The 24,376-nt window shown below is 39.5% G+C and overlaps 1 protein-coding gene across 2 annotated transcripts in view; it reads left to right on the forward strand.

The window, feature by feature from the left end:
• The first annotated feature begins 10,527 nt into the window (after positions 1-10,527).
• WDR63 (WD repeat domain 63) overlaps positions 10,528-24,376 on the forward strand; it is a 66,908-nt gene continuing 53,059 nt past the window's right edge. Inside the window, exons 1-4 of one of the 2 annotated variants that reach the window (XM_032870276.1) lie at positions 10,528-10,723; positions 18,358-18,453; positions 18,868-18,906; positions 23,812-23,993. In XM_032870276.1, the coding sequence (XP_032726167.1) occupies positions 18,372-18,453; positions 18,868-18,906; positions 23,812-23,993 (303 nt within the window). In that variant the 5' untranslated portion in view covers positions 10,528-10,723; positions 18,358-18,371. Of the gene's footprint in view, positions 10,724-12,907; positions 12,991-18,357; positions 18,454-18,867; positions 18,907-23,811; positions 23,994-24,376 lie in introns of those variants that run through there. The other variant, XM_032870277.1, reaches the window with a different exon arrangement.

The following is a 24,376-nucleotide window of genomic DNA, read 5'->3' on the forward strand; positions in this document are numbered from 1 at the left end:
ATAACTTTTCCGCCATAAATTCTGCTTAAAAATTAAACATAAGATTACTTCTTATCAGGAATAGATCAGGAACTTTGATTAATTTTAATTACAACCACTTCAGGTTTGTTTTAATTGCTTTTTTTTAATTATTGGGCGGCCACATGTAAGTTTGTAAATGTCACCGAATATCCATAACAGGTAATTCCCCCAAATTATATCAAAGCTGTCAGATCTTTTTTTTTTTTTAAGATTTTATTTATTTGACAGACAGAGATCAAAAGTAGGCAGTGAAGCAGGCAGAGAGAAAGGAGGAAGCAGGCTCCCTGCGGAGCAGAGAGCCGGATGTGGGGCTCTATCTCGATCGCAGGGTCCTGGGATCATGACCCAAGCCAAAGGCAGAAGCTTTAACCCACTGAACCACCCAGGTGCCCCGCTGTCAGATGTTTTATAAGACCTTTTTAAATTCCTAAACCAGTTTACTTGGATAATTTATAAATAGAAATAGATTTTCTTGCAATGGGGTACAGGAATTTTATGTTGTTCATAAACCTGAATTCCAGGTGCTTTGAACATGCTAAATATTAAAAGGCATGCAATTGGCACACTTGATTCTTAAGTGTAATTTGGAACATATAATTTAATCTCTAATGCCTGTATGCCTCCACGTGATTTAACACTATTTCCTTACCATAACAGTGAGGATTCTCACAACAGTGGGAGTTTGAAGTGCTTGATTGTTCAAGAACAATCTGAACTTTGGAGAGGTTCACAGGCATAAATGATGGCCCACAGTCAACCCTTGCTGGAGCCAAGTTAAGCAAACTGAACAAAAAATTGAATCTGACAAATGCGGCTCACATTCTCTTTAATTCCACTTACTGACTGTGCAGAATTACTGAGCCTCTCCCCTCCATATTTCCTTCTGTGTTTAATCTAATGAAAAGAATGACAAATTTTATTTAATAATATACATGTAAAGCACCCACTACTGTGCCTGGCATATTTTACCTGCTTGTAAATATTGATCTTTTTTATTTTTGGAAGATCTAAATTAATGAGAAGATCAACCGTGTTCATAGATTGCAAAGCTCAACACTAGTAATATATCAACTCTCATCAAAATCATTTATATTTTCAACCCAAGCTCAATCAAAATTCCAGAAAACTCTTTTGCAAAAATTAACAATATGTTTCTTAAATTAATATGTATGGGCGCCTGGGTGGCTCAGTCAGTTAAGGGGCTGCCTTGGTCTCAGGTCATGATCCCAGGGCCTAGAGGGATTGAGATCCAGCCCCACATCAAGCTCCCTGCTCAGTGGGGAGCCTGCTTCTTCCTTTGCATCTGCTCCCCCACATACACTCCTGCTCTCATTCTCTCTCTCTCTCTCAAATAAATAAATAAAATTAATATGTGAATGCAAAGAGCCAAGAATAAACGAAGCAATTTTTATTTTTATTTTTTTTAAAGATTTTATTTATTTATTTGACAGAGAGCTAGAAAGCACAAATGGGGGAGTGATGGCAGAGAGAGAGGGAGAGGCAGGTTTCCCACTGAGCAAGGAGACCAGTGTGATGCGGGGGCTGGATCCTAGGACCCTGAGATCATGACCAGAGCCTAAGGCAGGCACTTAACCAACTAAACCACCCTGATACCCCAAAATAATTTTTAAAAATAAAAACAAAATTGGAGAATTTATCTTACTTGATTTCAAGACTTATTATAAAACGTATATAAGGAAGACAGTTTGGTATTCATGAAAAGAGACATAAAATATATATAAACAATGGAACAGACTAGAGAATCCAGAAATAGATCCACACATACATATGGTCAATTTATTTATTTTCTTTCTTCTCTTTTGCTTTTTTAATATGAAATAAATTTTTCCCTTATTTGGTATTTTGTTACGTTTCCCTTTTTATTATTGAGATGTAGTTGACACACAATGTTATGTTAGTTTCAGGTGTACAACCTAATGATTCCACAATTCTATATCTTACTTAGTACTCACCATGGTAAGTGTAGTCACCATCTGTCAGCATACAATGTTATTACAAAATTATTGACTATTTTCCCAATGCTGTACTTTTTATTTTTTATCTCTGTGTACAGTCAATTGATTTTTGACAAAGATGTCAAACAAATGTAGAGGGCAAAATTAAACCTTAACATTCAACATAATAATATTGGTTCAAAAGAATATACTGACATCAAGTCAAAAGGAAGACAGGAAATGCTGACAGGCAGAGTCAAAGATTAAGGTCAACATTTCTGGAAAGCATGACAGGAGCACATCAGAAAGCACCAGTTAGGAGCTAATCAATCTTGCTTGTTATTGTTGTCATATTATAAGGGTGTGCTCATGGCCTTGCCTGGTGAGTACTTCTTGCAAATAAAATTAACATGACTATGCTTAACTGCTTGAGTCAAGCAGAGAGAGTCAATTATCATATGGTTTCACTTATTTGTGGAGCATAACAAATAGCATGGAGGACAAGGGGAGATGGAGAGGAGAAGGAAGTTGAGGGAAATTGGAAGGGGAGGTGAACCATGAGAGACTATGAACTCTGAAAAACAATCTGAGGATTTTGAAGGGGTGGGGGGTGGGAGGTTGGGGGAACCAGGTGGTGGGTATTAGAAAGGGCGCGATTGCATGGAGCACTGGGTGTGGTGCAAAAACAATGAATATTGTTAAGCTGAAAAGAAATTAAAAAAAAAAAACATGACTATGCTTATATACATAGAATACATGGCATGGTATTTCAAGAAATAACGTTTTGCAAGGAAAAATAACTCCCTAACTTGGCAGTGTCAACATATTTCTATTTAAGACTGCTGATCTTGCTAGGAGATCCAAATGTTACATTATTTGACTATTATCTAATCATACTTGCTGCAATTTCCAGTGTTTGACTATTTACTAAAAGATATAGTTCTTTATAGAACAGACAAAATATTTTTATTGCTAATAAAGTAAATGAACTTGTATATGCCCTAATGCCTGATCTGGTAATGTTTTGGAAGTGCTTCTAACAGCTAAACCAGTATCAAACACAAATAAGAGGAATTTTTCCTTATCTGGAATATTTGTCACAAAACAAAGATCAAATCCATTGAATAAGACAATTAGTGTCTTACGTGTTTTAAATTATCACTTGAAGAATAACTTTTTAAGTATTAAATTTTTTTATTTTAAAAATGATTTTTATTTAGAATTTATTTTATTTTATGAAATGTCTGTGATAGTGAACATTGTTGCATGTAACGAAATATACAATCTTGTCCAATATATTGGTTCATAATAATAATAAATCATGCTTTTATTATTATCTTTTTTTAAACAGAAAGAAAGCTCTGGAACTTTTAGTATCACCCTATGCAGGAAAATGATTCATTGTTCATTATAATGGTTACTCATTATATTTAAAAAACATAAAAATAAAGTGTTATGAAAAATACAAAACAACACAATTTTAGGAATTTCTTTTTTGTTTTTGATCCTGAATCCCAAAGGTTAATATTTGTTGGGCATCGGGAAACATTACCACAATAACCAATGAAACTCTACAGCGTTCTTTGCATCTGATGGGTTGAAGAGAGCTCTTTCACACCTTTGTCTTCTCACTGTATAAAAAATTCTGTTTCAGTGTAACAGAGCCTAGCTGAAAGTCTCAGGTAGCCTGAGTGTTAAGTCACACATATGTTAACCCCAAATATTTTTCACCTTTCTCTTTATATCTGTATCACTCATCTTCTTTCCCCCTTAATTCCTTCTTTGTTTTTAAAATTAAAATGTTTACTGATTGGGCACCTGGGTGGCATAGTCAGTTGAGCGTCTGACTCTTGGTTTCAGCTCAGGTCACTGATCTCAGGGTTGTGAGATCAAGCCCCATGTTGAGCTCTGTGCTCAGCACCCAGTCCACTACAGATTCTCTCTCCTTGTCCCTCTGCCCCTCTCCCTCTGCCCCTCACAGCCCCCAAATTCAACACATTTACATGCCATTTGATTTACTTCCAGTCTTTTTGTTTTACAAGAAACAAAACATTATAAAGTTAACCTCTATCCCCACAAGTAACCTTCCGTCATGAATTGGTGGAAATCATCTCAACAGTTCATTTGTGATATGAAATAATTTGTGCATCATGTTTTTGTTCACAACGATGACATTGCTCTGCACATAATCTTTAACGTTTACCTCACCGTTTTGGTTCTGAGCTGTATCCATGCAAGTTTGTTTATTTTGGCAGCTTTATGGTAATTTATGGATTAAAGCAAAACACCTTCCATTATCCTACTGAGGGACATTTAGGTTATTTCTGTCTTTAGCCATTACAAAGAAATTCTGCAGTAAACATCTATGAAGCATTCCCTCACACACATATGTAAGAGTTCCTCTAAGGTGAATATCCAGCAGTAGAATTGCTAGAGTATAGGATATGTACATTTTCAGTTTTAATAGGTACTTCCAAATTATTCCCCAAAGCAGTGTTCCAAGTCATTTATTGAATATTATATGGTGTATCATCTATACGCCAGGCAGAGATTCAGACATTGGGGATTCAGCAGTTTAAAAAAAAAAAAAAGACAAAAATTTCTGCCCTTGCAGAGTTTATATTTCAGTGGACAAAAATAGTCAATGACCATAATAAATTAATTATAGACTGTGTTAGGAGGCAATTAATGTTGTGGGGGGGGAAAATAACTCAGAGAGGAGTACGTGGGTGGCTTAGTCCGTTAAGTCCCTGACTCTTGGTTTCAGCTCAGGTCTTGATCTCAGGGTCATGAGATATCCCTCCTACTCCCCATTGTGAGCTCCATACTCAGTGCAGTAAGTCTGCTTGAGATTCTCTCCCACCCCCTCTATCCCTCCCCTCGCACACACACTCTCTCTCTCTCAAATAAATAAATAAAATCTTAAAAAACAAAACAAAACAAAACAAATCAGAGAAAGGAGAAGGAGGAATGTTGAGAAAATGCCATTATCAATTGGGTGGAGATAGACCTCACTGAGAAGTTAACATTTTAGCAAAAACTTGAAAGCTATCTGCTTTCAGTATTCCAGCAGAGGGAACAGCCAGTGTAAAGCAGATGTGTGCCTGGTCTGTTTGAGCAACTCCAAGGAGGCCAGTGTGTACACAGCAGTGGGAGCCACAGAGGCGACTGGTAGGAAATGAGGCTAGCAACAGGGGCCAGGTTATGCTGGACCACAACCGGAGGCCATTGTGTGGACTTGGGCTTTCATGTAGCATGAAATGGGAGCCAATGGACGGTTTTAAGGAGAGGACGGGCACGATTTGTCTTATGTTTTAAAAGTGTATCCCTCTGGCTGCAGTGAAAAAATATGTCCCCAAAGCATGAAAGATGAAAGCAAAGGAGTCAAGGATGACTCACAGATGTTGGCCTGAGCAGCCATAAAGATGGAATTGCCATCAGTGGAGGAGAAGCTGACTGCAGGACCAACACCTCGGTGGGGGAGAAACAGGAGTTGGTTTTGAAAGTGTTTGAGAGGTCTATTCAGTGCTTTTCAGACTGCTGGAGGCTACTTAATTTTGTTTTGTTTCCATTTCTCTCAAAGACCAATACTTCCATAGTACACAGCACAAATAATTTGCTAGAAAATGAAATAAAGACATTTAAAATATAAACTTCAGTTTTGTTTGTATGCAACATAAGTAGTTACTCTGTCAAATTAAAGTTTTCAAGTACTTTTTATTTCTGTACTTTTGTTGCAGATGGGTGGAAATTTTTCATGGACTAGTGGACTAATAACAAATATTTCCTGGCTGGCTGTGATTGGAGAGGCCATACTTTAGATGACCCTGTATTAGACATTCAAGTAGAACTGTCTATTAGATCATTGAATATCCAAATCTACTTTTAATCATCACCAAAGGGCAGAGGTAGGTAATGTCTATAAATTGAACTGAATTTAAGATTAATTCTGATTCAACAACTATTCATTGAGGATGTACCACATTTGAGTCACTATGTGGCCTTTTTTGTGGCAGTGCCAAAGAGAAGGGACAGATTAAGATCTGTGGGCAGTCTGGACAGGCATCCCTTCATACTAACAATATTCTTTAAAACTTTATTCACCGTATATCTAACGGAATAAAGCAAAAACTGATTTCTGTTAACAAACATGTATATTTTTTTCTTCACATTTGAAATAACTTATTAAACACAATTTTCCAAACCAAATAACTTCTAGAGAGCATCTTTAACTGTTCAAAATCTAAACATTCAAGCTGGGTGAACCCAGAGATGGGAGCTTTACCTTTTGGTTAAACCTTGTAATTTGCACCCAGTGACAAAAATATTCAACACAGATTTTCTTTCAAATCGAAAGCTGTCTTCTTGGTGGAGAGAAGAATCACTTTTCTCTCTCTCCGGGTATGGAAGAAGTCCCTTGTGGAAAGTTAGACTGACAATCTACTTCCAATTCACTACTGTGAAGTGTTATCTCTTTTGGGAAATGCCCCCATATGGCAGTAATGTGTTTGCTCTCAACCTTTATCTGGTTGGTTCTGAGGAAAGATTTGTCATCCCAGAGTTTCCAGAAGGACAAGTGAGCTATACAGAGTTTAATAGTTTGTCTGATGTCACTTATCCAGAAAGTGTCAAATTAAGCCTCCAACATAATTTTTTAACTTCAAGGATGGTATTATTTGAATGATCCCACTTTAAAAAATATTTATAGTGCCCTAACAGTAATACTCATTACACATCTAGAACTGATATTTCACTGGCTCTAGATGCCCGTTGATACTGTAGGACTATTACCACCAAAGACTCTTCCACCACCAACTCTTTCTGGGTGTAGAGAATGGAGTCTCATCTATACCCACAAATAAGACCAGTCTGTTACCACATGGCCTCATATTTTTCTCCTCAGTTCCTGCCTTGGTTCTTCCAGGGACATCTGCTGCCCACAGCCTACCAGCCATTCTGATGGGGATGGGAGGGAGGGGGCTAATCCTCTCTAGTCCCTGTTAGACTCAAGCTATTCTGTGTAGAAGTCATCAGAAATGCCAATCTCCTCACTTTAGTGTGACACATACTCCAATTTCTTTTTGAAGTCTTACCTCATTTTTTTCTAAAATTGCCACAACTGGTCCTCTCCTCCAAAAGCAAAAGCTTTGTGCCCAGGTCAGACTTGTGTTTCTTCATTTTGGAAGCTGAGTAGTCTACTAGGACGCTCCTCAGTTCCTCAGGCAACAGGTTGTGATAGTTTCCTCAAGCATGTTTGGAACATGTTGAATCCCAGTAGTTTAGGATTCAAACCTGGACCCTTCCTTGCCTGCGACCCTTTCTCCCTCCTAGGCATACTGACGCAGGCAAAAAAAAAAAAAAAAAAAAAAGCATAATGACTCCTATTCAGAATCCTCAACCCCTAGTTTCTGAATTAACTTAACTCTTAAAAAAAAAAATTCTTAAAAGGGGTGGGGGAGTAATTCACCAAAATAATAATTAGTAAAGAGCCACCTCATATCTAGTTTGTCAGATTACCTTTCTATAAATCCATTCTGAAACTTATCAAGATGTCCTTAAATAATCAGAGAAGTATTTTCGACTACAAATTCTTGACTCATTACATTTTCCCTCAACTATTAAAACTGAAACTAATTTTTAAATATCTTCAAATTTTAAGCAAATTTAATTCAGCATCCCCTGGAAAGCACATAATTGTTTATCAGCCACCATGGGGATGTTTCATTTCCTGAGCACTCCCATGAAAGAACAGATGTTCAGTCAATCATTTGTAACTTAAATTTGCAACATGAAAAGATTACTAAGTATTTTCCATTTAATTTCTAACTTTCTCAGTGTCATGGCTTATGACTCATTCCCCCAGTGGTCATTCCTTTACGGTGTCTCTAAAGAAAAATGTGACAGAAAGTCTTGATGTCTCATCCAAATCACAAGGTTATAGTCTTTATTTGCTTAAATCTGACTGCCACGGATTATGATTTTAAGAAAAGGAAATTCTTTGGAAGAAAGCAAAGACACTTCTGTTAGGTAGCTTTTTCTAGATGGGTTCTCAAGAACAGTCAATCAATTAAATAATTCTACATATATTTTACTAAATACCCATGTCAGATACTGTGCTAAACAACGGAGATCAGAAGGAAAGGGATACCAACTCCAATGGGGGAGTCCTGAAGCCCAGTGGGGGAGCCATCCATATAAACAAGTCATTGCAACACAGTGTCCTACTTGCTATAGTGGAAAACCAGAGAAAAGAGTGACTCATTCTTTTGGGTACCTGGATGGCTTTGCAGAGAAGGTGATATTTGAGCTGGGTGTTGAACAAAGATGAAGATAGAGGTGGAGATAGAAGTAGAGGGATGAACAGATGCAGCTATTAAAGGGCATGGCAGATCGAGGGAGCAGTAGTAGAGAGCTCTGTGTAACCAGAGCTCTGCCTCTCATCCTGGGACAAGTCCTGGGCCTATGCAGCACTATGCCAGGGGCTATGGAAAACCACGGGACAAGCATGTCCCAGCTGCCTGGGGCTTCTTTGTGTTTATTCAACTTTATGTCAATTTTAGTAAATAGTGATTTTAGACATTTTCCCCAGTTCTATTGGAATATGATTGACATACAACATTGAATAGGGATTTTAGACATCTTAGAAAAGAAAACAAACATGAACACATCTGGGAAGAAGAATGCAAAAACTTCCATGAGTTCTTCATATGAAACAAATATGCCTGAATTTCAGAAGTCTGTTTCAAGCTGTAACTCTCTTACCATCAGCCTATTATCACCAATCCCTGTGTTTTTAAGCCCCTCGGCTCTTAGGGGTTTTACTTGAGGAATCTTTAAGGCATCTTTCAGAACCCTGTATGTACTGGGTTTCACATGCCAAATTGAAAACATTTAAGCAAGCTGATGTCCAGATTGCATCTCTGTTGTAGAATGCTGTGGCAACTTGGCATATAAAGAAGAGGGAAATAAAAAGAATCAAGAGACTATTACCACCATGTAGGTGAGAAATGAGGCCTTCCTGAGATAAGGCAGAGGCAGTGAGGATGGCTAAGAAGAGATTAACTATTTGACAGATAATTTAGGAAAGGAAAATGACAGGACTTAGTGACCTGTTTACTGTGAGCAGTAGGAGTCAGGCATGACTCTCAGATTTCTTGCTTGCAGACCAATGGACAGTGAATATTTTTACCTAAGGTAGAAAATAAAAGAGGAATAAAGTTTCCAAAAATATCTGAATGATATCTGAAAGACAATGAACTGACTTTTGCCTCTGCTGAGTTGTGATGCCTGTGATACAGGAATTATTCATTCAATATCTTCATGTGGCAACTATTAAACATGATGAACTAAGTGAGAGATGCATTTGGAAGTATCCAGTAGTTGATAGAAATTCAGTTCTGAATGAAATCTGAGAGATGTATGAGGCTGAAAATATAGAAATGGACGTCACTGATGTGCTTTGCACGATGGCTAAAGCTAAGGGGACTGACTATGCCACCAGCAAGGTGCAGAATAAGAAAAGAAGACTCGGCACTGAGCCCAGGGAAAACTAACCTTTTGGTGTCAGGGAATAGAAGAGCCTGGGAAAAGGTTGTCACAATGTCAGACTGGTAAGTCCTCCTTCCAGGTTTTTTTTTTTTTTCCTTTTTTAAAAAAATGATTTCTTCAGTAAAATTTATTTGCATTTTGCAAACACAAATTCTTCAGAAATTTTAAAGAATAAACGTGATCTTTCTACACATCATGTCAAGTCATGCTATTTAGGATCATATATTAAATATATCGTGAATCTATAAGCCTCTTCTCAATTAAATATTTTCATTTAAAATGGGTTGTAAAAATTAATTTGGAATAATTGCAGCAGTCAATTGCATACTTTATTAAATTCTGCCAGCTTACAAATTAGGCAGTTTTAATTATTCTTTAGAGGAAACGATAAACAACGTTCAGGGAGATGAGCTTCACTGTATGAATCCCATAGGACCCATAACCACCGATAGAATGAACAACAGAGTTACTAAGGGATTTAATCCTCCTCCCCTGAGACTTCTGGTATGAGTGACACTATACAAAAATTACTTTGGCAAGAGGAAAATGTAACACATCAGAATTCCGGGACACTCACGACATCTAATCCAACTAGATTTTATCTCCTTCACACTGGAATCTAGGACAGGTTTTTGGCATTGTCCCCAGACCCCACTGCCAATGGGTAAGCAGAGCTGTCCCAAGGGATTTTAAGCCAGCGATCCTCTTATCATCCTTCACTCCCTACTGCTAGACACCACGCTCTAGAAAGATTCATCTTTGGGTACTGTTGCTCTGTCGCATCTTTGGGTGCGAAGCGTGGCTGTGGGTCCTGGGGTCAAGCCAAGCCACCGCCCTCTTATACACGAATCTAGATTGCACAACTCCTTCCCTGCCAGTGGAAAACTCCCGGACCTCACCGCGGCTCAAGTTGCATGACGTCAGCATGATAGCAGCCAATCATAAGTATGCTCTTGAAGAGACGGCTGGAGAGTGGACACTGTACTGGTGGTGGTGTTCTGTCAATCTCAGCAGAGGAGCCGCCTCTTTCCTCTTAGCAACGGTTGTGTCATAGCAACAGCTTGCCAGGGCAGCTGCGGTTGGAGCTCTTGGGACCTGTTTTTCTGCGAAGAGAGTCAAACTTTCATCCCCAGCTCCCAGAGGAGCTTTCTCCAGGGTACTGCAAAGAGGCTTCTTTTCCCGTCCGTTAGCAGTCTCAGGTAAGGGAAGGTCTGAATGGGAAAGGAGGCTTGGAAAACAAGTATTTTACTCCTTTTAACGGCATTTAGAACACTCGTGGGGCCAGCGATGTGCTTGATGCAGTGAAGACTGCAAAAAGCTACAAAACTTTCTCTGATTTCAAAGAACGTCCGGCCTTACCAGGGGACACAAATAGCAGGGAGAGAGCCGTTAAAGACCGTCTAGAAATTGTGAGGGCGGGCGCTGTGACCCGTTCACAGGTCGTCCAGTGCATTGCCCAGCGCATTGCCGCGCAACGGTAGGAGCTCAGTAAATGACGGATGGAGGGAGGAGCGGATAGAGGCCTGAGGAGGAAAACAGCATGATTCTGGCACAGAGGATCAAAGAAGAAGAGATTAGCGTGGGCTGAGGTTGTTAGGTGACTTCGGGACTGTTAGAAAAGGGCTGGAGTAGATGAAGAATGAAGATGAATGGGAGAACATTACATCTTTGAAAGTTAAGGGCCTCATCGAATTCCTGTTGACCACCGGTGCCTAACTGCTGCTCAGTAATTTCTCTCTCCTTCTCCACGGTGTACGCCGCATGCTGAACGAATTCACAGCAATGTTCAGGAAGCTCTTGAGTTCGAAGCCTTCTGCTTTTGCAGAGGCCTGGCATAATTACACAGAACGTGATTAGAAAGTGTCAGGGAGAACTAAGGTTGTTTCAGCCAGAGTGAGAAAGCTGGGGAGGCTTCAGAGAGGAGGTCACATTGGAGCTGAGCCTTGAGGAATGAGTAGGATTTAAGCAAGCAGAGAAATGTGCGCAAGGCAGGGAGAAGTGATGGAGAGGAGCAGGGCTCCCCAGAGAGGGAGATGGGAGATGGGGACTGTTTACAGAATGATGGCAATCCTGTGAGGCTGGACTAGAACTGGAAGGGAGAACGTGATGAGGCAGACGGTGAAGGGTGTTCAAGGTGAAGCTTACACTTTTGCACTCTATCCTCTTTACCGAAGTCTCGTCTGTCTACCACTAGCGCAAAGAGGCCTCCTAGTGATTTTTAAAATGCAGCTTCCCAGGCTCACCCCAACATGCAGAATCACCATAGGTCTAGAAACTTTGCTTTTCAAATGAGCTCCATTTGTACAGTTCTGGATGAGAATGCCACTGTGAGCAATTGGGACCCACATTATATCCCACAGTATACACAGAAGTGACTTGTTAAGATCTGTGTTTTAGAAAGAGAACTCTGAAGGCCTGCCCTGTGGGTGACTGTTCCGCTTGGAACAGAGGCAGGGAGGCAAGTTGAATGTTCATAACCTACACAGGGGGTGAGAGGAGGAGAATCTGTGGCTAAAAACAAAATCACCTGTTTCTTTTCCTTAATCCTTAATTGAAATATATGCATTTGGTAACAAACCATAGCAGTATTAGCAGGATGTGTGACTATCACCAAAAGAAGTTACGGTTCTTTTCATATACCTTATGGATATTATAGATGTATTATTTATGCTCATCATTTCTTCAAAATCAAGGTAGTAATTAGAACCACTGCTAGGCCATGTTATTTAATGTGTTAATAAATAAGCACATGAATTGTTATATCATAATTTTAAAAAGAGCTTGATAACTGTCTCCCTTGTAAGCTCATGTTTTTATTTGATGCATGGGTTCGCCAAGCTGCCAAAGGGGTTCTTGGCACAAAGTAGTTAGGAGCTACTGGTATGGGAGGACATGGTGAAGGCCTGAACCAGAGGAGGCAATGGAGAGGAGGGCATGGAATTCAGGAGAAATTTCAAAGGCAGAAGTGAGGGAGAGCATCGACTTAAGTAAGTAAAATATCCAATCTTGGGAAGAGGTAAAAGTTATTTGGAAGGAGAGAGACCAGAGTAGTAGACTAATGGGAAACACTGTAGGAACAGTTCATCTCTGGAGGGTGGGTACTGTGAACTTGTCAGAAAATGTCTGAAGAGCTGAGCAGAATCTTAAAGCTTAGTCAGAGTCTTGGTGGAGATCAACCAGGAAGCAGCAGTTCTTGGAGACACATCTACCAGGCTCCCAAGATGTGAGTCCTGGATCTTATCCCAAATCTCTTTTAAAAGAGATGGGACACAAGCATCATGAGCTTACAAATACTTTGGGAAGAGAAAAAGAAGATCCTGACCACCCAGACAAGTCAGCTAATTGAAGTACACTGGAGAAGTAATACTTTCTAAGGAAGACCCTCGGTGAAGAGAAGGTGCCAGTTCCACAGGCCTTCTCAGAATTAAAAATCTCATGGCTAGGCCTAAGCCACACATCCATCCAGGTAACAAATGAGAATGTGTAAACAGGTGGTGTGTTTTACAGCAAAATAGTGTGAAGAGAGGAAGCTTAATTACTGTTTATATCACTGCTTTATGTCAATCATCATTTGTCACTCATCCCTTCACCTGCAGTAGTTGCCTTCCTGAATAACAGAAGCACCATAAAAAGTCATGAACAAGTCTTGGAAGTTAGTTTGGAACCAGGTCAGAGACGGCTCTGAACGCAGTGCTCTCAAAATCAGTGGCCTGCAGTCACAGCTTTTGAACCATTACATGGAGAGCTGACTCAGTCCTTACTTCTCTTGTCACTCCCTAATGCCTTTGCTCCTAACATGGAAGGTAAAAAAAATGTGTCCTTTGTTACACTGGTAGTAAAAAGATATTCTGGGATGGGTGGATTAATTTACAAAGAATATAAGTGGCTTTAATGTTAAAAATATGTAAATGAAAGGCTTAAATATTTATTAGTATTATAGTTCACACATTCTGTTTTGAAATTCAATCAGCTATAGTGGCTTTGAAAACCATATGTAATACAAGCTACTGGAGTAGTCTAACTTTCTTCTAAGGAGAGATGAAGCGTGTCGTCTGCTCTTAATAATAAGAGTTGAGAACAGGAAAAATGTGGTGAGCATTTCAGAGACATCTCAATAAAGTGATGTCTGGGGGCACCTGGACAGCTCAGTCAGTTAAGCATCTGATCCTTTTTGTTTGTTTAAGATCTTATTTATTTATTTGACAGACAGAGATCACAAGTAGGCAGAGAACCAGGCAGAGAGGGGGGGGGAAGCAGGCCCCCACTGAGGGGCTCCACCCCAGGACCCTGAGATCATTACCTGAGCCGAAGGCAGAGGCTTAACCCACTGAGCCAACCTGGCACCCCTAAGCGTCTGACTCTTGATTTCTGCTCCAGTCATGATCTCAGGGTGGTGGGACCGAGCCCCAAGTCGGGCTCCACAATGGGCATGGAGCCTGCTTGGAATTCTCTCTCCCTCTGCTCTTCTTCCCCTACCCCATGTGCTCTCTCTCTCTTCAATAAAAAAATCTTTATAAATAAACAAACAAACAAACAAACAAATAAATAAAGCGATGTCTGTACTGGAAAATTCTTATGACCTTTTAGTAGGGAAAAGATTTGGAAAATATAGTATAGCACATTCACTGAATGAGATATGGAATTGATTTTATACAAAAAGTCTTAGTAAGACCTGCCATAATTTTAAAGCAACATCTTTTATTTGGGATTTGCTTTTTAAAAGAAAATCTGCATAAAAAATAAACAGTGAATAAAAAGTGGATTTATTGAAATTGTATAGAGTACATTACTCATTTGATCTTGATATCTTCAATTAAAACTGATTTGTTTTCTAGACACAATATTGGTAGGTTTTCTATTATTTGAAGTTACTAAAATAAGCTATGAAATTTTGCCTGTAACACAAATACAATGTAAAGTAGTTACTCCCCTAATCATTTTCTTTTCAGTTGAGAATATAGTTTTTAAATCTACGATGCCTAGCAACTTAAATACTGTGTTTTAAATTAAGAATAAAAGCCTATAGAACAGCCTGGTCTTCCTTTTTCCTTGGTCACTAGTCACCATTTTAGACAGAGGGGTTAACATTTGTGAAAATAGTAAATGAGGGGGTGCCTGGGTGGCTTAGTCATTAGGCGTCTGCCTTTGGCTCAGGTCATGATCCCAGGGTCCTGGGATGGAGCCCCACATCGGGCTCTCTGCTCAGCGGGAAGCCTGCTTCTCCCTCTCCCACTCCTCCTGCTTGTGTTCCCTCTCTCACTGTGTCTCTCTCTGTCAAATAAATAAATAAAATCTTTTAAAAAATAGTAAATGAGCTATTCTGGTAAGGAAGCACACATTTAATGCTTATTCTGTTTTCTAATGTACTGCTGGAAAATGGACTTTGTTTTCCCCTGAATATTGGAAATGGTCCCAGAAATATTGGAAATGGTACCCACAAATCATTTTATAAGCCTTCAAAAAGAACTGAGCATACGTGATTACTTTGACTATTTCTAGGGGTGACTGTCTTAGATTGATACCTATATATTCAAACGGAACACCAATGCTGCACCTCTTAATCCTTGGAAACTGTGAATATGTTAACATATGTAGCAAACAGGAATTAAGGTTGCAGATGAAATTAAAATTACTAATCAGCTGACCATAAAATAGGGAGCATATCCTATATTATCTCTGTGAGCCCAGTGTAATCTCACGTGCCCTTAAAAAGTGGAAGTGGGAATAAGAAGAGAAGGTCAGGATATATTCTGTGAGAAAGATCTAACCCACTGCTGTTGGGTTGTTTGAAGATGGAGGAAGAGGGCCCAGAAGCCGAGAAGTACTGGTGGCTTCGAGTACAAAAAGGCAAAGAACAATTCTCCCTTAGAACTGTAGAAAGAGTGGAACACAGCCTTGCTGACCCTCGCTGATAGCTTGAGTTTTAGCCCAGTGAGAGCCATGTCAGACTTCTGAACTAAAGAACCATTAGATAATGAATATGAGTTAAGACGCTGAACTTCTGCTACTTTGTTAGAGCAGCAGTAGAAAATGAAAACAGCATGCACGCAGGTGATTCCACAGATCTTAAGCAAAAGCCTTTTGTTCAGACTGGAAATGCATAAGCTAAGAATGGCAGAAGGAAAGGGGACATCAAGGAGACATTAATTCATTTTTTTTAAGCACGTATATTCTGCCGGTCCTAGAGTTTACTGCCTACTCTACAGTCTAACTTCACATGCCTTCAGTTGAATTTTTGACGTTCCCTTTCAAGTCTGCTCTTTCCCTGGGACTCCCGTCTCAATAAATAGCAACCCATGCTTTCAAGTCCTCAGGTAAAACCTGCTGAAGTCAGTAAGACTTGAAGCAGCAGCTCCCTCACAGTCATAATACAGAACATAGGAAGAAATAAACACTTGTCATTGTATGTCCCTGAGATGTGTGGGGCACTTATTACCCTCGCAGAGTTGACTACTATACACCCTGGTGTACTAGGGTGTGTCACTTCTCCGATCAGCTTCATCTCCAAGTCTTCCCTTACTCACTCTGCTCCAGCCATCACGACCTTCCTGCTGTCTTCTTAAATATGCCAAGCATATCCCTGCCCCAGAATTGTCTGTCTTCCCTTGTGAATGTAAGCTCTATCAGGGGAAAGGTTTTGTCTATTTTGTTCACTACCATATTCCTAACAGCTAACACCAACAACTTGGGGGCATCAATGTTGCTCAATAAATATTTGTGGGATGGATAGTGCTGATGGTGGTGGTGAAGGTAGGTGTGTATATGCAGGAAGGGTGAGTCCAGCTGGTATCCAGAGTGTTCTGAGCATTTTAAGTCAAATGTAGGTGGAATAGAATATGAAAAGGGGTAAGTTGATAAAGAGTTTTCTGAAAAAAGGACTAGGTCCAAGATTTGAAATTATACTGAGGCTGAGAAGAGGGCTGGAGGATACTTGACAGGCTGGAAGTTGGGTCGGAGCCATTCACTGCTAGATATTTGAGAAGTAGAAATTCCCAAGGTGTCAGAATCTTAAAAATGCTAATTAAATCATAAAATCATTCCTGTTAGGTAAAGCCACTGATTTTAAATAATTTCATTTGTAATGAAACACAGTGACCAGTTGCCACTGAAAGCCAAGGGACAGTCTCGTACGAAGATTAAAAGTGTGGGCATTGGGGCCAGACTGGGTGGGCTCACAGCCTGACTTTACAGCTCACACTTTGTGTACCCCCCTGGCCTCTGTTTTCATGTTATAAAATGGGGATGAAGATAAAAGGATTCATAAAATACTTATCTAAAAGGGTGGCTCAGATTAAATAAAAAATACATGTGAAGTACTTAAGACTGTGCCTGGCACATAGCAAACACTCAACAAACGTGAGCTATCATTATTACCTTTTGAAAAAATACATGCAAACAATCTGAAGTAAAAGATATAAATCACAAACACCCCCCCACACACACATACACACGCTTTGGTCTAGATTTAGTAATCAAGGAATGAGGCATAAAATGAAAGATAGGATATTCTGACTGTGGACTATGAAATAATTTTCAATCTATATTGGTTTGTTAAAATGAAGCAACCAGGGCGCCTGCATGGCACAGCTGGTTGAGCATCTGACTCTTGGTTTCAGCTCAGGTCGTGATCTCTGGGTGGTGAGACTGAGCCCCATGTCGGGCTCAGCACTCAGTGCACAGTCTGCCTGAGATTCTCTCTCCCTTTCCCTCTGTCCCTAGCTTCGTGCTCTCTCTCTCAAATAAATAAATCTTAAAAAAAAAAAAAAATGAGGCAACCAGTCTGACCGACATGACTGAGTTGAGGACGATACAACTTTATTTTTTTTAATTTTTTAAAGATTTTATTTATTTGTCAAAGAGAGAATAAGTGAGCACAAGCAGGGGGGCAGCAGGCAGAGGGAGAAACAGGCTTCCTGCTGAGCAAGGAGCCCGATGCAGGACTCGATCCCAAGCCCCTGGGATCATGACCTGAGTCAAAGGCCGATGCCTAACCGACTGAGCCATCCAGGCGTCCCAAACTTTATTTCATTAAATCATCACGACCATCTTGTGAGGTAGGTTTTATTATTATCATTCCCCTTTAACATGAATAAGCTGAGACCCAGAAGGTATATAATTTGCCAAGGATCACTCAGCTGGTAAAGGGCAGAGTCTATTTTTCAACTTTGCTGCTCAGACTCTGAAATCACGCTCCTAACAATCTAACGAGATGAGACAGGGGTGACCATGGAGATGTTGAGGACTTGATGTACTAGCAAATGACCTCAGCCAAAGCTGATGAAGATTTCCACAGAACACTTTTGGAAGCACTCTCTCACAGCACAAACAAGGAGACAGTGGCTACACATACACACACTAGGACACAAGCACTATTTAAATTATGTTAATTTAAAAAATTCTGTACCTATATGCATGTTATGGGCCTATGCCTGCCTGCGGACTTCCAGACTGTTTTGTTGTTGGGGCAGCTGCTGGGGAGCTGGGCATGGGGCAGCAGACAGCAGCTCCCTGGGATGGGAGCAGCAGCAGGAGGCGGGGGAACCCCATCCTCTGTCCTGCTTCCACCGCAGGGCTTATGGCTGAGACCTCAGAAGGTTGACAGGTGTCTTCCGTGTGCTTCAGCTGAAAGCCTCCACCAGCATGGCAAGATCTTATCAGTAGGACTGTGGTCACAATAAACCCTTGGTCACAGAACACTCAGCCTGTGAAGACACATGTTGCTTTCACCAAAGGCAAAGCTTAGAAAACATATTCTTACATTTTACTGAATGATAATGCTTATTATTTGAAACTATAACACAGAATTTACTAATGACATTATCTCCTTATGCAGCCTAAGTCAGAACCATGGCTCCAAAATCTAGAAAACAAAAGAGCTCTGGCGGCCAAAGAAAATCAAAACGGACCAAAACCAAGCAAATGTTACCTGGTAGGATTGTTTTTTCATTCATGGGATTTTTATGGATCTAGTGTTTGTATATATATTTGCTGCCAAAATGACTGAGGTTTAACATATCAAATAATGACATAGTTTTGCTGTTGTAAAGTCAACCACAAATGGAATTTAAAATATGGAGATTTATTCCTATGCTTGATTCATTTCATTAGAATACCTGTTAAATGTCATATAATGAATGCCATAGCAAATATATCACTAAAAGAGAATTCTGTGAAGAAAGATAATTTTTTCAAATTCTATTTAATCATTCATAAAATAGTTTAAGTCTTCATTGTGTATTTATGTTTGTGCTTTGTGCTTTGATGCTTGGTAAAAGACTGTAATAAACTATTATATTTATTTGATTCAAAAATGCAAATGTGACATCATTTTATTATATTCTAGATAGTGAAGAGAGAGAGCCTATAAATATGGAGAGCATGGGTAAGTGGAAATATAATTTAGAATTTATGACCCCAGTTTTAGAATATTTTAATATGCAATAAGCAAACAAAAATACAAACTGAGGTGATTGATGAAGATGTACATGGGCTAAAATTATGTCACTTAGAATATAAAGTGAAAAAGTATTAAAATTTTAAAGTAATTAAAAATTTTAAGGAGAGAATAAAAAGTAAGAGTGGAAGAGAGAATTTCAAATTGAGAAATAGACTTGAACCGATCAGTCTCTCACAAATCTAACATGGTATGGTTACAGAAGAGAGTAGAAAGTGTGTAAGTCTGTTAGTTATTACTCTCATTAGAATAATATTTTTAAGACTCTGGCCTGTACTTCAAGGTAAGATTCAAGTATTTCAAGTTGAAGAGGCTAATTTTTAAACAAATAAACTAGAACTTAGACAACCAAATTAATGTTGTTCCTACTTTCAGAGGCTAAATAATCTTATTCCATTAGGACCGTTTGTTTTGGCTGTTGTTGAAACTCTTCTCTTAGATTGGACTTAGGTGATGCCCTTCATGTTTAGAAACAGGGAGGAAACAGTGAGGGTTGGGGAAGAAGAAGATCCAAAAGCCTTATAGGCTGCTATAAAGGCTCTGACTTTGAGTCATGTAGGATGGAGGCTACTCAAGTGGTATTTAAGTAGAGGAGTGATGGGATCTGACTTGTTTCTAAAGTGTCACCCTGGCTACCTAGCTGGGAATTTCAGGGACAGAAGCAGAAACCAGTCCAAAAGCTACTGCAGCAACCTACGAAAGAGAAGGTGGTGGCTTGGGCCAGGGTGGTAGAGGGGTAGTGGAGATGGCAGGAGGATGTCAACTGACAGTAAATGGCACTAGAAGAGGGCACAATAAATAATTTACTGAATTAATGAATGTACCACCCCAAAACTTGGAAGTTGTCTTTGACTCCTTTCTTCCCCTCAACACCTCCCTATCCCCATTAAAACCATCCCACCTCTAAAATATATCCCATCCACTTCATGTTATGTCCACATCTGCAGCTTTAGTCCAGACCTCCACATTTTCTATGCAGATTGGTTCCTTGGCCCTCAACTGGTATCACTGCTTCTACTTACTCTCCTTCAATTCATTTTCACACGACCTGGTCATGTGTCTTTCCTGCTTAAACTCTCTTTACTTTGCCATTATAGCAGTCCTGTCTCTGCTTCCCTCTCTTTGTCTCTCTCTTTCTCTCTCCTCTCCCCCCATCCCCCCATCCCAATCTAGATCCCACCCACCTTGCTTAGCAGACAGTACCTCAAAGTTATTTTTGCCTCAGGGCCTTTGTTCTTGCTACTCCTGATACCTGGATAGATCTTCCCCCATATACTTATGCATCTATCTCCTTTTCACCATTCAGATCTAGATCTGATCCAATCCCACCTCTGCAAGAGGACTTCCTTGACCTCTCCTTCACCTGGCACCATTTTATTGCCTACATAGCACTTATCCTAATTCTGAAATTAAAGTACAATCAATTCTTGTTTTTCTTGGAAGTTCTATACAGTTGCTGCTAACACTGGATTAGCAAGTACTGAGCTATTGCTCCTAGGGTAAATACAGAGTTAGGTTCCTATGAGCCTCTAGTCACATTTTCATTAGCCAATCAATACATAAACTTGTTTTATGTGCATTTCTGTTTAAAGACACCTTATTTAATATATATTATCAATTCATTAACATCCAACTCATGGCCAAATGCACTATAACGCATGTCTAAATGATGCTTATCTAAGGCACGAATTTTCCCCACAAGTCACACCCCAGCCTTCTTGCATTAGGAACACTAGAAGGCACTTCAGCACGATGCCTGGGAGCCATTTTAACTGGCAAAATCACTAAAAGAAAAAGTACAAAAAAATTAAAAATTAAATGGCTTAAAAATTAAATGGCCTATTATCTTGCAATTTTGGAAACCAGGAGTCTGACATTACTTTCATTGGGTCAAAGTCAAGGTATTAATAGGACTGGTTCCTTCTGTAGGCTTTGAGAGGAGGATCCACTTCCTTACCTTTTTCAGCTAAAGGCTCTCTGCGTTCATGGACTTTTGGTGCTTTCCTCTATTTCAAAGGCCAGCAGTGTAGCATTTTCTAATCTTTCTGTCTTTGACCTCTGCCTCTTTGTCACATCTTCTTCCTTGACTTTGACCCTCCTGCTTTCCTCTTATAAGGATCATAGTGGTTACCTTGGACCCTGCTCAGGAGCCCAATGATCTCCCCCATCTGAAGTTCCTTAATTTCATCACATCTGCAATTCTCTCTTGTCATATAAGGTAACTTATTCTCAGGTTTCAAGGATTAGGACATAGACAATTTCAGGGGGGCTCTATTCTGTTTACCGCAAGTGATTAGTAGCACAGGTTTGGGAATTAGACTTGGCTCAGTTCATAATTCTGCCACTTAATGATGGTGTGGTCACAAGTGACTTCACCTCCCTGAACATCTACTTCTTGTCTGAAAAACAAGGTAGCATAGGGGCACCTGAGTGGCTCAGGGGTTAAGACCTCTGCCTTTGGCTCAGGTAGTGATCCCAGGGTCCTGGGATCAAGCCCCACATGGAGCCCCACAGGGAGCCCTGCATCAAGCCCCGCATCCGGCTCTCTGCTTGGCGGGAAGCCTGCTTCCCTTCTTCTCTCTCTGCCTGACTCTCTGCCTACTTGTGATCTCTGTCTGTCAAATAAATAAATAAAATCTTAAAAAAAAAAAAAACAAGATAGCATGGCTATCTCATGAGATTATTGTAGGTTAAATTAGACAGTACATGCCCACTTCCTTACGTGGAGCTGTCACAAAGACAGTTCACTTTAACTGTTGTTACTATTTTTAAAAGATACTATAAAGACATAAACCAATGAGTGAGAATACAGAAACACAAAGGTCACATATACATGGTCAATAGATTTCCAAAAAAGTGCAAAGGCAGTTCAGTGGAGAAAGGACAGTCTTTTCAACAAATGATGCTGGAACAATTGTATATCTATATGCAAAAAAAAAAAACCCAAAAAACAAAAAACCTTCAACCCATACTTCACGACATATACAAAAATTAACTCAAAATGGATCATAGACCTCATTATAAAACCAAATACTATAAAACTTCTGGAAGAAAACATAGGAAAAATTCTTCGTGACCTTGTATTAGGCAAAGATTTCCTAGATATGACACCCAAAGTCATGGAATACCAGTCAGAAATGTAAAGGAATGAACCAGGTGCTACATGCAAAAACATGAATGAATCTCAGAATAATTATGCTAAGTAAAAAAAGATAAACAGAAAGACTACAAACTGTGTAACTGCATTTATAAATATTCCATAAAAAGTGAACTAAGCTATAGTAATAGAAAGCAGATCAGTGGTTGCCTAGGGGTGCAGGCAGGGAGGAAGGGACAGGAAGAACCTTTGGGTGATTATGGCTGTGTTCTTTACCTTGATGTGGTGATGGCTTTATCATTTGATGATTTATCAAATCATCAAGTATATCATACACCATCTGATATATTTATCAAAGTGTACACTTTAAATATATACAGTTATTGTTAGCCAATTATATCTCAATAAAAGTGCTTTTAAAAAGGAAATAGCAACCAAAATGTATAAAAAAAAAAAAGTACAGATGAAACACATGGGAGTTATTTAAATTAGTTTGTTTCAAAATGCAGGGGCAGTTGGGGCCCCTGGGTGGCTCAGTGGGTTAGGCATCTGCTTTCAGCTCAGGTCATGATCCCAGGGTCCTAGGATCAAGCCGCACATCAGGCTCCCTACTCAGCGAAGAGCCTGCTTCTTCCTCTTCCTCTGCCTGCCACTTCCCTTGCTAGTGCTTGCGCTCTCTCACTCTGTTACATAAATAAATAAATAAATAAATTTTTAAAAAAATTGTTTTTAAAAATGCAGAGCTATTGATGTATATTGAGGATTCTGGTCTGTAAGGCACAGGACTCTTCCTTGTATGCACAGTAAGATTCTGAGGAGTGAGTTCTGTGGAGCTTGAGTCTGTCTATGGCTCTTGCTCTATCAGCTACTAGGTCAGTAACTGCCATTGACCGCCTCCTATGAAGTGTGATCTGTTACCTCCCTGACCACATGTGTGGAAGGAGGAGGACCCTCTCCCATGCTCTGCTGTGTCCACACATTAGAGAGAAGGTATAGCATGGTAGTAAGAGGGCAGGTACCTTAGTTTGGATCCCAGCTCCCACATTTCCAACTCCCAAGGAGAGAAAAATGGCAGCTTGTCCCTAATTCATGAACAACTTGTATTCCAAATGTTTATTATGCCAACTGATTGTGATTTGGAATATATTTCCACAAATAATCAGCATTATGCATATAGCCATTAACCCCCTCCCCAATTACCTGAATAATTGTGTCATAGAGCCACTAGGGTGGGGGGTAAATATTTCTATAGAAAAATAAACCCCAAATTCCACTTTGAGAAGCCACATGTTCTTCTCCACTGGGAGAAAAGATGTCAGGATGTCTAGGTTTATAGGGTCTGGAGAAGATGGGAGTGGGCTCTGGGACCCTGGAAGGGAGAGTTGGGGGAGGAAGTTTTGGGGTTAGATCCAGAGCTGAAACTGGGATCATAGAAGCTGATGGTGATAAGAAGGGTAAGAAAATGAGAAGATGGCTTGAGGTAGAGGAAATAGAGCATCCTGTGAATAGAGACTCTCTCTTAAGAGGTAGTATTACAGATAATTGTTATTTTCTTCTTTTTATCTTTTTTGACATTTTCTGTAATGCACAGACTTACTTTAAAAATAAGAACAATGATTTTTAAAGTCTTTTAAAATTTTAACCAAGATAATTATTTAAAGCAAACAACTGCATGTTTCCTCTTAATATTTTAAGTGGTTATATTTAATGTCCAAATTCTACTTTGCCTTCCCCAGGTCATCCAGAAATTTACCCTTTAGTATTAACTACCCAGACCCAGGAAATATTCAAATGCCGAATAGACGAAGATATCACAGATGAACAACCTTATAAACTTATCAAAAAAGAAGATATTTTTGCAGACTTTAGGAACAGAGCTGCAGTATCTGACTTCTATCCAGTCAAAAAAGTTATCCAGGTAAGTACAACATCCCTCTTTATTTATTCAGTCCTGTCTCAAGAGGTTTCTGGGACATGATAAAAGATAGATTATTGAGTTTAAATCTGTGGCATGCCCCCCACCAACAAAGGAATTTGCCCACCTTTCCTATGGAATCCTGCTTGATCATCCTCTGTGAAAAGCAAATACCTGTCAGTGACTGATCCTTGCTTTACACCCAGGAAAATTTATCTTTGCCCAGTTTCAACTAGAATAGGAATCGACTCTTACTTTCCTATACCACTTCAATTTTTTACTTCATAATTTTGGTCTGATTTGTCTCCAAACATGCTACTGAGCACCAACACCAAGTAAAAGGAATGCTTCTTTTTTTCCCTGTTAGAAATAAAATCGCATGGTAA

The sequence above is a fragment of the Lontra canadensis genome, unplaced genomic scaffold (assembly GCF_010015895.1).
Source record: "Lontra canadensis isolate GAN:19392208 unplaced genomic scaffold, GSC_riverotter_1.0 scaffold40, whole genome shotgun sequence".
Lineage (NCBI taxonomy): Eukaryota > Metazoa > Chordata > Mammalia > Carnivora > Mustelidae > Lontra > Lontra canadensis.